Source organism: Rattus rattus, chromosome 13 (assembly GCF_011064425.1).
Source record: "Rattus rattus isolate New Zealand chromosome 13, Rrattus_CSIRO_v1, whole genome shotgun sequence".
NCBI classification, from domain to species: Eukaryota; Metazoa; Chordata; class Mammalia; order Rodentia; family Muridae; genus Rattus; species Rattus rattus.
This window is the reverse complement of record NC_046166.1, coordinates 64,865,264-64,879,444: the sequence shown is the minus strand read 5'-3', so window position 1 is coordinate 64,879,444 and position 14,181 is coordinate 64,865,264. Positions and strand designations below refer to the sequence as shown.

At 41.9% G+C, this 14,181-nt stretch overlaps 1 protein-coding gene across 1 annotated transcript; it reads right to left on the bottom strand.

Moving 5' to 3' along the window:
* Positions 1-11,283: 11,283 nt before the first annotated feature.
* Positions 11,284-12,196, bottom strand: LOC116914387 (defensin alpha-like protein 1). Its single transcript, XM_032918602.1, has 2 exons — positions 12,001-12,196; positions 11,284-11,400 (listed from the first exon to the last, which is right to left on the bottom strand). The coding sequence occupies exons 1-2, from the start codon at positions 12,168-12,170 to the stop codon at positions 11,316-11,318; spliced, it is 255 nt and encodes an 84-aa protein (XP_032774493.1). The 5' UTR covers positions 12,171-12,196; the 3' UTR covers positions 11,284-11,315.
* Between the last annotated feature and the right edge of the window lie 1,985 nt (positions 12,197-14,181).

The following is a 14,181-nucleotide window of genomic DNA, read 5'->3' as shown; positions in this document are numbered from 1 at the left end:
ACCTTGTCTGGAGCTCTGGAGTTGTATTAACCAATGCACACCGTCCTTCACTTTACCCTCAAAGCCATCTTTAAAGGCGCTTCACGGAGGAGCTGTTCCGGAGAGGAGAAACTAGGTCCAGACCATGGTTAAGTGGAGTCCAGCTCAAATTTTACTCCAATGTATGCTCACCAGCTCAAGTTCAAGTCATGCTCATGCTCAGCTGCACCATGCAACTTTGCTTTTCTGCATATGAAATCCTTCCTTGTGAATAATAGGTCCAGAGACTGTAGGAACATTGAGCAGAAAACACAAACATGAATGCATCAACATTTGGAGTACGTACAACTGATCCTAGCTCTGTTTTGGCTAAGAGTTGTGGAAAGGAAGGAAAGAAGGAAGGGAGGAAGATAGGAAAGAGAACAATAATGGTCTTTGGGTCTAATTGTATCTTCCGGGTCACTAAAGTAGTCACTAAAACTAAGTGACTTGGAACACACAGCCCAGTCCCCAGCCCTCCTAGGTCTGTCCCTGCTCCTGTGGGCAACAAAGTACTGTGCTCAGTTTCTTCACTCTTGAGTGGTTATTGCTGCAGGTCACAATACTGCCCTGACCTTGTTCTGGTCATGCTAAGGAAGAACAGCTCACCCCGAATGTGGGTAGCTCTAGTCCATGTCCTGGAGTCTTAGAGTGAATTCAAAGATGAAAAGAAGAGGACAGAATGATCACCATGACTGAAATCCTGTTTTCTGGCTGCCTACATGGGGGTCAGCCTCGACCCTCACTAGCAGGGAAGGTGCTGCTTTCTCCCCAGCTTGAAATCTGTGGTGCGCCCTCACCTTTGCTGTGTCTGTTATCCCATCGTCCTCCCCTGAACATAACATTTCACAGTCCATCTGTGTTACTCAGTTAGGGCTCCTATCACAAAACAGATGGGACCGTTCAGATCACTGAAACAGTAATTTGCACACAATTCTGGAGGTTGAAAATCCACAACCACAGAGGTGACAAGGGTGCGTCATACTCAGGCCTCTGTCCCTTGGTGCCCAAGATGCTACTTCCGGTCATTTCATCTGATGACCTTTCGATTGTGAGCAGAACCTTCTGGTATCACTTCTTAAGCTCTATTGCTTAAGATGTACACTGTCAGGTCCAAAGGAAACTCCGTTCTCCCAAACTCTCCTGGTTAGATTAGAGCCAGCATTCCTCAGGAACGTGTGAAGCCTGTTCCCTTCTAACAAATGAGTCGTTTCCCCTAGCTCTGGCAGAAGGAACACATGGCTATCTATGGTGTGCATTAACACACCAAAGCGCATGCTGGCCTCCAAGCTCCCTCAGTATCACAGGTACCCACTACACATTTCCCAGTCAGTGCTGACATCCTAGCTCCTCCCTCCTCCTCCTCAACTCTAAACTCGCACCAATGGGCTTCCCTACCCCCAGCCACTCATTCGCCATATAGACTTGCTATTTCTGATGGATCATATTTTTGCTTTCCTTTGCCTGCACTCTGTCTACACATCACACCCCCCCCACACAGTCACACACTCATGCACACACACACACACACAGTCACACACTCATGCACAGACCTCTCCATCCCTCTATCTCTCTGCTCTGCTCTCTAACATATACGCCCTCTCTCTCTCTCACTCTCTCTCTCTCTCTCTCTCTCTCTCTCTCTCTCTCTCTCTCTCTCTCTCTCTCTCTCTCTCTCTCTCTCTCTCTCTCTCTCTCTCTCTCTCTCTCTCTCTCTCTCCCTCTCTCTCTCTCTCTCTCTCCTCCCTCCCCTTTCTTTCCTCCCTATCTCTGATTTTCTCTGATCTCCACATCTCTGGCCGTTCTCTCTCATATCTACAATAAAAACCTTCCCCTTCACCATACTACAGAGTGCTCATGTCAGTTTATATACCGACAGTCTTATTTAGCCCAAATCGCCTCTCTGAAAACTTGGCCTCCAAACACAGTTGCAGAGACCTAATTCTTCCTAACTCCAACCTTTCCCGTGTTCTTTTCAGGTTAGTGTGGGTGGTGAGTCCCCATTATTTTCTGTGCCTACAAGCCTGACCTTTTCAAGAACTTCTCCTGTCATGAGTCTATTGAATTTCCAGATTCTGATGACAGAGTTGGTTGCTATGCTGACATCTACTAGATCCACCAAGGTTACCAGAAGACACAGTATCCTCTGCTCCATTTGGAGCGTCCTTGAGCTGCTCAGACACTCCCAAGGCACGCTCTCATTCTACCCTTCATTCTTCCCCAACAAAATAAACACTGTTACAGATAGTCGCATGTGTAGAGAAGGACTCTGTGATTCTTGTACCTTTTTGCTTTGCTTCTCTACTGACCCTCTCAGCTCCAGGCTTTTGGGGGCTTAACTTCACAGGGTATTGGGGGTGAAGGAGGGGGGGAAATCCCTTACTCCATATACCTTAATGCTAAGCCTGGGCCTTCTGAGAGAGAATATATCTCTTTCCTTGTCAGTACCACAAAGAGAGGGCACACTTGTAGGTCCCTTCAGAACCTCCAAATACTAAAATAATAATAGCAACAACAACAATAATACTAATAAAGTCCTTCCTATGGAAAAACTAGTAACACTGGAAAATGGATTTATACTAAGAGCAATAACAAAATAATATCGACAAAAGGGATGAAGGCAAAGAAGGTAGGATTGATCCTCTTGGTCTCAGAGAGGTAGGTCCATACCTATTACAGGTGAGGGGGATTCTCATTCTGAAGTTATGAGTGAGAATGAAAAACAGAAATAAAAAGGAGAAGGTATGATCGGGAAGAGCCTCTGGGTGTACACTAAAACCTCATAATAGAGAGGGACTGAGGGATGCTGGGAGACCCTGGCCAGGTCTACTCTGATAGGTTAAACAGGCACCTCAGCAGTTAGTCCCAGAGTCTGAGACTTAACAAAGCGGCCACCGCCTTGTTAAATAATTGTTGTCCGGAGCCAGATAATTCGTGTTTCCAAAGCAAAATGGACAAAAATAAACGATAAGGGTAAGAATGCTGCTACCCAGTTGACTTGACTCACAGATGGGAAATGAAAACATCCAAACGATGTCTTGTCCAGGTTCCTTTGTTTTGGAGAATTGTTGATTTTTATGGTCCTATCTGAATTTTTAACTATTTCTGTCAGGTTTTTCTTTTTTCAGAATTTTGAGAGGTGTTTCTTTTTTATTCTCATTTGATGTTAGTCACTACGTGAACAATTCTTACAATTGTTCCAATTTTTAGAAAGGTTACAAAATAAATGTCCAACAGTAAAAGACATAGTAAATAACTCACTATTGGTTATTGAACAGTGCATCTAGTGTGATGTCACTAATTATAACACAGTGAGTGTGTCAATGTCCAAAGTAGTGAAAAAAAATATTTTGTGTAACCGGCATAAAAAGGGTAGAATTTCTTATGATTAAATATCTGTTAAGCCACATAATTTTGGGATGATTAGGTTAGAGGTGGTCAGGAGGTATGTCCCAGCATTGCTGTCAGAAGTCTGAGAGGCCCTGACCTAAGGATTCTCCCTCAGGAGAAACAGGATCCTTGAGTATGACAGAGGAAAGAGTTTTAGGACCAATACATATTAGGCAGAGTTAGAGTGTATTTTTAAAAAGTTTTTAACATTGACTTAAGCATGAGTATTGGTGGGAGCCTAGAAAAATGGCAGCCACATAGACATGGGTATGGGCTTCTCAAGAGAATCTTGCATTATGTTCTATAGTAGCCTTGCACATGATTGTGATAGCTTATGGAGTTATATTTTCAAAGGAATGACTATTTCTCTCTCTTTCCTTCCTTCCTTTTTTCCTTTTCTTCCTTTTTTTTTCCTTTCAAATGAGATCATAGACTTATTTCCGGTCTACTGGCTAAGAGTACAGGGTGCTGCTGCTGAGGTAAAACAGCAGGTCAGAGGTTCAAAGGAGTCCTTTTTTGGCTAGGTTATAAGGGAGTTAAAACATATTTTGACGGTAGACAAAGTTGATCATCCCGTCTTTGTGACATTCTCCAGAAGTTGCAGATTTAAAAGCTGAGAAGAGAGTAAAGCCAAACTCCAAAAGTGCATGGACTCACTCAGGCCGGACACCCAGTCTACTCTTCATCCTTTGAAAAGTCTTTAAAAAGATATTGCCTCCGTGGAGGCGATCTTCGCAGTACACGTTGTTAATTGCAACAACATTCAGAACTCTTGACTGGCAAAGACCTCAACCAGACATTTGAGATGTGTATAAACTTAACTTCCTACATCTCCTTAACTTTCTCTACTTCAGGCCGGGGCTTTGAGGACAGTTGGGCTGTAGAATAAACATATCCCTGTCAGAGATAGGAAAGATACACAAAAGGGGGCAGAAGGAGGGAGGAGGGACATTTGAAGAATGGTAGAAACTGTAACGAACAGAGTAAAATTACAGAGATAAAATAAAAGTGAGTCTATAAACAGGAAGAACCACGCCATGCTGGCAAGAAACAGCCTCCCCTTTGATGGGCTTCGATAAACAACATTAAACACATCCTTGGCAAATTCAACTCTCTTTACCCAGTATTTAACAGCTTTTGCTAGTTATACAGCTAGTTACTCTGAGTTCCCCTGGAGGGACACTCACTGGTATTTCCTCATTCCTTTTCCCGTCAATTTTTTTTTAAATTTAAAAATTTAGTGTGTCTACAGGGACAGAGGAAGCTGATGTTCTAAGAAACACATAGAGTCTTTACCATGCAAATCCCTAAGAAATGTATAGATAGACAAAGAAGATCCCCCAAATCTATAAAAAGCCAGGAGGTTCCTCCACACTTTAAAACCTGGGGAATGGTTTGTAAAAAGTTTGGTAGTCTCTATCCTTACGTTATGCCCAGACTTGAATCAAACTACGTGTTGGACAGCCTCTGTCTCCCGATTTGCTTCTGAAGAAGGCAAATTGATACTTGGAGAATTGAGAACCCCTTGGGCCACCTGACACTTCAGCGGAAATAGGTGTTGAGGGTGGAATTCGAATATTCAATCAGTATTTTTTAATTGTTGGTTTGATCAGAAGAACAAATCTACTAAAAATTGTGATTCTTAAGGCTAAAATTTAACAGAGATAAAACTGTAAACTACTAATCTTGTAAGAGCTGCTAATTTGTCATAAACAAGTTATATAAAAATTATAAACAAGTATATAAAAAATTTTATTGAGAAACTACTCCAGAGTTGAATTTACTGGTCCCAAAGAAGGAGGCCAGGGAAGGAACAAAGACAGATGGGAGGGGAGAGAAAGAGAGAGAGCCTGCATGCAGAGAGAGAAGAGAGAACAACCTGTCTGTATTATATAAGCCAACTTCCCATATCCTTTCTTTTCCATTACCTGGGATGTGGTGGTGGGCTAAAAGAGAGGTTAAAACACTTAAAAACTATCATTAAAAATAAGGGTTGATAAAAATAAGTTACAGGAGAACTTGAGAAGGAAGCAAATTGAGACACACAGTATTAATAATCCCCATATAATAAGAAAGCAAATTAGGAGTTTGCTGTTGGTTTCCTTTCTTTACAAAACAAAAAGGTGAGAGCTTCATCCTGCAACACAAGTCTTTAAGTCAGTGTCTTCTGGTGGATACCTTTTTATGAAGAAATGTTCCAGTGTTGGACCTAGAGACTGCAGAGAACATCAGACACTAAAATTTGACTACTGCACAATAGTGGAGAATCTGAGAGAAGACCCATGCTGAGTTGTGTTCAGTTGCTATGCTGGCTACATCAGAGCAAGCAGTTTGAACAACCCTGCTGGTAGGAACTATTGTTCCTTCCAGGATGTGAGGCTTTTTCTTATTGCCTTTTCTTGTAGGTACTCCTGGAACTCACCCCCGCCCATATGCTTATACACACACATACCCTTCTCCAAAGTCTGTAATCTCTTCTACTAGGTAGAGTGAAATAGACTGTGTGATTAAACTTAAATATTTAAATATAATATTAACTACTCACAGTTCTCCTCTAACATAGTTAGTACATTTCAAACATATCTTGGAATCAAAAGTTATGGCAGAAGGAAATCTATACGTATTTGGTTCTCATGCTTGAACACACAGATGAGAAAAAATAAGCTAAAGAAATATGTGTGTATGATATATATTATATTATATTATATTATATTTATTATATATAACTAGTATACCCTGCCCACAACCTTGAACTTTCCAGCCCTGGGGTAAGCTTCCCTTCCCCCAGAGCCTCCTTCATTGGTAAAGTAAGGAGGAGTTGAGGAGGGAAAGTGAAAAGAGAGAAAGGGGTTGAGAGGAGAGAGAGAGAGAAAGAGAGCAAGTGCAAAATGTCTGGATTATATACAGAAAAGCCTCTGGGGGGGAAGGGCAGCTCATCCCCACAGCTGCAAAGTTCAAAGTTGGGGGCAGGGTGTGCCAGATCTCTCTCTCTCTCTCTCTCTCTCTCTCTCTCTCTCTCTCTCTCTCTCTCTCATATCTATATCTATATCTATATCTATATCTATATCTATATCTATATCTATATCTATATCTATATCTATATCTATATATATCTACACCTATATCTATATCTTTATTTATATCTATAGCTATATGTTACTTCTTCACCATGGGTGAAACGAGCCAATTCAAACCAGATTAGATTAGATTAAAGACAAGCTTATTGGAAAGCTGCTCTCTGGTGGGTAAATACTGGCCTCAAGGACCAAGGCCAGGGAAGTTGCCATGGGGAAAGTGAGCGGGAGTTGAAGAGAGAAAGAGGAAGAGAGAAAGGGGTTGAGGAGGAGGAGGAAAAGGAGGAGGAGGAGGAGGAAGAGGAGGAAGAAGAGAGAGAGAGAGGGAGAGAGGGAGAGAGAGGGAGGGAGAGGAAGAGAGAGAGAGAGAGAGAGAGAGAGAGAGAGAGAGAGAGAGAGAGAGAGAGAGAGAGAGAGAGAGAGCTCAAAATGTCTGGTTTATATAAGGAAGAGCCTCTGGGAAAGGGCAGCTCACCCCCAGGACTGGAATGTTCAAGGTTGGGGCAGGGTATGCCAGGTAGGCACTGAGGAATGCTGGGAGAACCTGGAGGCCAGATCTGCTTTGGTATGTAAAACAGGCACCTCAGTCCCTTGTCCCAGGGCCTGAAACCCAACACATATATATTAAAATAAAATAATGTGTCTGTATCTGTCTCTCTGTGTGTGTCCTTCCAGATTTCTTTTTTTAATGTATCTAGTCCCTTCTCTCTAGCTATCTTACCTCTCTGATGTGTGGCCATTCACCTGCTCTTTGATCATGTTCTGGTTCTCTACCCAAGATATTCCTGGTCTAGAGATGCCTCAGGTTTTTCTCAGACAGATGCATCCTGGGCCTCTGAGGACTAACAGGAGAATAACAGAGAAGAGGATGAGCTTCTCCTGAAGGATAAGGTACCACGAGCTAAGTGTGGGCAGAGCTAACTGTATGCATAGGTCTCTCATGTCCCTGTCAAGGAGAGGTCTTTGTTAAGAAGTTTCCTGTCTGAGTTTCAATAGAAACTTGGAGACTTCCCATCTTATTCAAAGTCATCAGACTGAGGGTTTAATGGCTGCTGTATAGCCCATGTTCTCCCCTACCAGCCTGCCTTCTCCATTTATTGTTTTGCATTTCACAGAACTAGCTATCCTCATTGTCCAGAATGTTTGTGTTCTGTGCCAAGAACCCAACAGTTGACTGTTCACCTAACATGGGTATGTCCTTGTCACATCCCTGCCTTAGACACTGAATGAGAGGTCTTAAACTTTCATCTATAAATAGTTGAAGTAAAGCTGATTATCAGTCACTGTGAGTCATAATTTGTGAATATGACCATTATTTAGTACATGGACATGGTCTGACCAAGAAATGGTTGCTGGAGTTCTGCTGACTTCCACCCTGGTCTATGGCACAAAACAAGGACAGGAACAATGGGTTCATCCAAGACTCTGGGATGCAGAGAGTTAGGAGAAGACAAAGTATTGAAACTGAGTCCTGACTTGTGGCTCAGGACTGTGTGGGCTGTGGAAGCACAAAAGCCTATGTCCAGTAGGCCATGACCTCTGATCCTACCAATAAGCTACAAGCTTGCTGGAGTCCAATTTTCTTTATTTCCCACACCGACACTCAGCCTCTCCCACTCACAGGAGATGTGGAGCAAGAAGGAGAAAGAAAAAGCCTTAAGTGACCATGAAGTTGTGCATTAAAATATAAAACAAATTTTAGCCATTAGGGAGGGAATAATCCTGATTTTCAAAAATAACACTGAAAAAATACATATACTCCAGGCATTCTACTTATGAGAAAATAAATAGGAAATACTGGCAGGAACAATGGAAAAAGATGTTTGTCTATTTGTTGAATTAACAATCAAATGAGAGACGAGGAGAAAGGAAATATTTGTGAGCAATATCAAGGAAAGAAATTGTGGAGGTGGTGAGATGGCTGAGCAGGAGGCCAGACCTGAGGGCAGCTGCTGCTCCTACAGGGCTTCTGGGCCTCTCTTTAGGGTGTATCTGCAAATTCCCTCCTTTTTGTCTCACAGCCTCTCCTAGGGTGTATCTGCAAATTCCCTCCTTTCTGTCTCACAGCCTCTCCTAGGGTGTATCTGCAAATTCCCTCCTTTCTGTCTCACAGCCTCTCCTTAGGGTGTATCTGCAAATTCCCTCCTTTTGGTCTCACAGCCTCTCCTTAGGACATCTCTGTTAATTCCTTCCTTTGGGTTTAGCTACATCCCCTAAAAGTACATCTGCAAATTCTCTCTTCTGCTGTTTGCTGTAAAGTCAGTGGAACCTGACTTTTATGTACTCTCTAGAAATAGGTACAGTAACTTCTCATCATATAACAGCACCAATAACCCTAAAGTTGAGCAAAGAAAATTCTCCCTTGAGAAACGTTAATGTAACCTAACTCAAAGGTATTTTTGGAGATTTTTTTTTTTGTTTCCTATTATGTTGTTTGGGCAATTCATGAAAGAGAGGATGAGACAGTTTCTCTTTGTAGCCCCGATTTTCCTGGAACTCACTTTGTAGACCAAGCAAGCTGGACTCAAATGTGCAACCCCAGTTTCTCAACTGCTGAGATTAAGGAGTGTGCGAATACTGCCAGACTTGGCATTTTCTCTTTAACCTTACTGTTTTTTGCTTGATTATGATGGTTTTCAATTTTGTGGGTTTTCTGGGTATGTTTGTGTGTTTGCTTGTGTATGAGTGTCTTGTACCCTTTTTAATTTTTGTTTGTTTTGTTTACCTGCTTGTTTGAGAGAGAGAGAGAGAGAGAGAGAGAGAGAGAGAGAGAGAGAGAGAGAGAGGCATGCATGGCGTTGGAATGGTGAGGAGAGTTTGGGAGGAGATAAAAGATGGGAAACTGTAACAGAATATATTGTATGAAAAAGAATATTTTCAATAAAAAATTAGAAACAAAGGAAGAAATGTAGCTGTGTGTATACACGGTGAGTGAGAGAAGAAAGAAGCACTGAAGGCTATGGCCCCATCTTGGGGTCCAGCACTGGGTGAGAATGCAGCCTGGATGTCTTTGACTCAGAGAAAAAAGTTGGCATACTGAGTGCACAAATTAGGCTCAAGTTTAGAGGTAAAAGTTCAAATCGACTCTGAATCTTTGATTAAAAATATGTGTGTTGGCTGAGGATGGAAGGAAGATTGCCTTCAGAAGGGCAGAGGGCAGAAATGTAAGAATAGCACAGGAAAGATGTCCTCGGTGTTAACGAAGTCACTTGGCTGTCTCTGACTCAGTGTCGCCCTCTGCTGTCCTGCTTCCTGTGCACCTGCTGGGCAATCGTACTAAGTGTTATGTCAGAATGACAAGGGGCATGAGAACCATGCTTGGACAGAAAGACCTTGACTCAGACACCGGTAATAAAAGGTTTGTATTTATTCCAGGAAATCACTAACACAGAAAGTCCAAGATTTACAAAAGACAATGTGACTGTAAGAGAACGTACAAAATATGGAGTTAATGATGCACAAAATTATGAGCTTCCAAAAATGTTGTAAAACATGGGCAAGAGTGGTAACTTACTATATTTATGAAGAACCGTGTACTATCTCATTTTAAATTATAATTGTTACATGCATATACACATGTGCGTAATTTTAAGGCATACAAAAGCATACATATATCTATAAGAGAGTCTATTTAACATTGTGCTTATGTCCTTGTGTCTATGCTAACCATTTGGGATTTAGACCTATAACTGACAATAGGATCTTATAAAGCTAAAAACCTTCCCTATAGCAAAGGAAATTCTCAATCCCATAAAGAAGAAGATCATGGTGTGATAAAGACCCTTTGCAAGCAATACATCTGCTATGAGTTTTTATGCAAAATATAAAGAAGTAGAAAAATAAATTAAGACAGCTACTAAAGCAACCCGATAAAAACTCAATTTTGGCTGCCCTGTGCAAGCCCAAGTCAAACCAAATTCCTGCATGGAGCTGGGAGTTGGATTAAAAACTCCACCCCTTGCAGTGGATGTGTTGGCAATTGTTAGCTGCTGGGTGGGAGAGACAGTTCTTTCTGAGTGAATCTCCCGGTGAATTGACCATGTTCTAGAGGAAAACCTAAAAACATGTGGGCAGCTCAAATTGATCCAGAGGGATTTAAATTAAAAAAAAAAAAGAAGAGAAAAGAAAAAAAGGAAATGAATTTGGGTGGGTAAGGAAGGAGGTGTCATAGGAACAGTTTGCACAGTGAAGAATATTATTGAACCCTCAGACACTGTTGGTGGGATTTCAAACTGGGATAGAAACTAAGGAAGTCAGTGTGGAAAATTCTCCCAAGCCTGTAGGGAAATCTCCATGGCACAGCTGCACTGACTTTTGGAAAATGCCCAAACACTCAGAATCCTCCCTCACATATACTTGCTCAACCGTCTTCATTGCCTCTGAGTTCACAATAGCTACAGGACGGAAACAACATAATGTCCTTCAACTGAAAATAAAATGGAGCATGAAAATGTGGGACTCATTTTTGAGGGTGACTCCAATCTAAAGGACAGAAGACTTGATAGACAGAGAAGCAGCTAGAACAGAACCTCTTGTCTCTTTGTATCCAACCTCCTGCTCATCCTTCTTATGACGGCTAAAATGTAGCCAAGGATTAATGTAAATGTTACAAAGGGTTCATTGAAGATTCTGCTACGTGGCTCAGAAGAGTCCGGTCTAAGCCACACAGAAAAAGCATCAAAGAAACATAAACACAGATTGTTTATCTGCAAGGAGTTTATCAGAGAAGGAAAGGCAATTGAGGCAAAGCACAGGGGTAATGACAGATTGTGAGGTTCCAGAGCATGTGGTTATCTCGTCCTTCTTCAGCTGCAGCTGAATTTTTACCATTTATCAGCACCTGGCACGCACCTCCCAGCGACGCATTCCAAACTTTTGCATGATATTCTGCAAGAGCATCCCAAGGATCTTCTTGAGCCTGAGGACACAAATAAAGCACCAGGCATGAAGTAAGGAGGCCGGCAGTGTGTGAAAGTAAACCTCCTCATAAACATGGACTGTACGTGGTAGAGAGTAGCACTGTTGTACCGGTGACATCACAGACAGCACCATGATCAACTCCAAACACTTGGAGATAAGACACTTAACAAGTGTTGATCACATACAGGCTTGATACCCACACTCCATTTCTTCCTTTTTTTTTTTTTTTTTTTTTTTTGTGTTTTCCTGACCCAACACATTCATACACTGGCATTTGGTTCCAAAATCTATTTTTTAATTACAAAAAACTTTTCTTCCTATAACAAAATTATTAATCAAGTATAAAGGGACTAATCAACATGTTCTATATTTTAAAGCTTTCTCACAGATAAATTGTTATATCAAAAACCCTAAAAGGAAGAAAATCAAGCCCAATGGCTTGACTTTCACTGTTACTTCTATGAATAAACATGGAAGCTGTGAGAGGATCAATAAACAGCTACCTAAACCAGACTTGTCTTGACAGGATTCTAGGGCTCATCTACAACCCTCCATCAGGAGAGTGCAAGCCTCCATCATTCTGTGCACCAGCACTCACTTAAATTTTAAAAAGCAGAATCTTCTGGCACTTCCAAGAGGATAGACACCCTGGTCCTCATCTGCTGGCTGCTCCTCAGTTTTAGCCTCTTCCTCTGCCTCTCGAATAGGACCAGCCTGGACATGCAAGGCCAGCAGGACAAGGGCAGAGAGGAGGACAAGAGTCTTCATGGCTGGAAGTCACCTGGAGGATTGGTGAGCTGGAGACCAGTGTGTGGAGAGAGGAGGCAGCCTGCATTTATAGGGCAAAGATCGTGCCCCACACTTAGAGAAGGCGCTCACTGATGGCAACTGCTCCCAGCTGTTGCCCTCAGGATCCCTTTGATGTTCCTCTGTCCATCATCATATAGGTCTCTGTGTTCAGAAACACCCTCCCCCACCCACACACACCAACTGATAATGATGAAGGGGCCTTGCTCTCTTCCCCTGTTTCCCATCTGCTTAGTATTTACCTCTCAGTGGTCAGGAAAGAAAATAGCTGGACGCTGCCTAATTTAATGAGCTCATGGAACAAATAGTTTTTGTGGTTTGAAGTTGGAGCCTGCTCTTCTCAGAAACTGTGGACCCAGGATCAGTCCTTGACCAGGTAGACTGGACACTCAGTTCTCTGCATGATTCTGGGGTATTAGCAATGATCCTCATCAAGGCAAACTTTGTGAATCCCCTCCTTTGGGGCCATTTTAGAGAAAGTAAGATGGCTTGATGGTGCCCTCTAGTGAATTGAGTTCAAGTTTCTAGAATTTGTCAGAGTGAAGCTGTAGTCGGTTGTTCTGAAGAAGCCAAAGTGAGCTATGGTGCGTTTCCCAGGTCTGAGACGCTACAATGCTTTTACTTTTAGACAATGAGACCTGACCTACAGGAAAGGACATCCACATTGTAGAGAGGCTCAGAAGCTGCTGTCCAGTCTCAAGAAGTGCCGCCATGTCATGCACGAACACTCTTCAGTCTGTGTTTATCCCATGTCTCTCACCACACACACAGCAAAAGGTCCAGAGCATCCTGATGTTTTCAGTCAGTGTATGGAGTCCCACTGTCAGAGGTGCCAGCTCCTATTTACATGTTAATAAATACTATTCACTGGCTACAATGTTTTTACTTACAGCTCTGTGCAATAGTTAGCAAATCAGCCAGCATAGTATTTTACACACATTTGTTAAACATATATATATATATATATATTCATATACATTATTGTTTCATGGGACATGACCTCTTGAATACCTCTGTAGACTTAGATTTATGAGTCAAGAGGCAGACCTTAAATTTCAGACACAATATTGACTTTCCTGATTGTCACGTACTGTATCTCAGTAGCACTTGCTAAAATTTCCATCCTGAAAAGTCCAGCATGTTCATGTGCAAGATTTATATTACTGTGTTTTTCTTTCTGTCCTTCCTACCAGTGTTCCCTAGAGAACTGGTCATTGAAGACCCAGAGAATGGAGAACCAGCACAATATGTCCATCCAGAAGAAAGCCCTTTTGAAGTACAGCGACCAAGATTGGGTTTGCACTGTCATTTTCATTTTCTTACTGCTTTTTGTTCTCCTCTTTGTCTCTTCGCAAACCCTGGTAACATCGGCTGTCTCAATTGGGGAAAGACACCTACTCATGGACACCAGAGAAGGTAGAGACCAGAATTCTTGGTTAATTTGCACCCAGTCATTTACAGACTTCTGTGGTGATTGAGCCTTGGGAGAGAAGCAGTTCTTTTCTTTTTAAATATTTAATTATTTTGTATATATATTAGTACATTGTAGCTGTCTTCAGACAGACTGGAAGAGAGCATTGGATTCCATTATAGATGGTTGTGAGCCACCATATGCTTTCTGGGGATTAAACTCAGGACCTCTGCATGAGCAGCCAGTGCTCTTAACCTCTGTGTCATCTCTCCAGCCCCTGATAAGGAGTTCTTTACTTTGTGAGAAAATTGCTGTCTGCTGCAATTTTATGGGTTTTCTGCAGGTTGATACAGGTACCGTGATGCTTTTCTTAAATTGCTCGTCCAAATCTGATAGGTAAAATAGACATTCCAGTATTATAATATCACATTGTTCCATGAACTGACAGCGGATGTATGTGCACTTGTCTTTGATTAACTGCTCCTCGGAGAGAAAGGTTGGCACATTTGTTTTACCTTTTTAAAGAAAAATATTTACTTATTTGTGTTTTACAAGTAATTT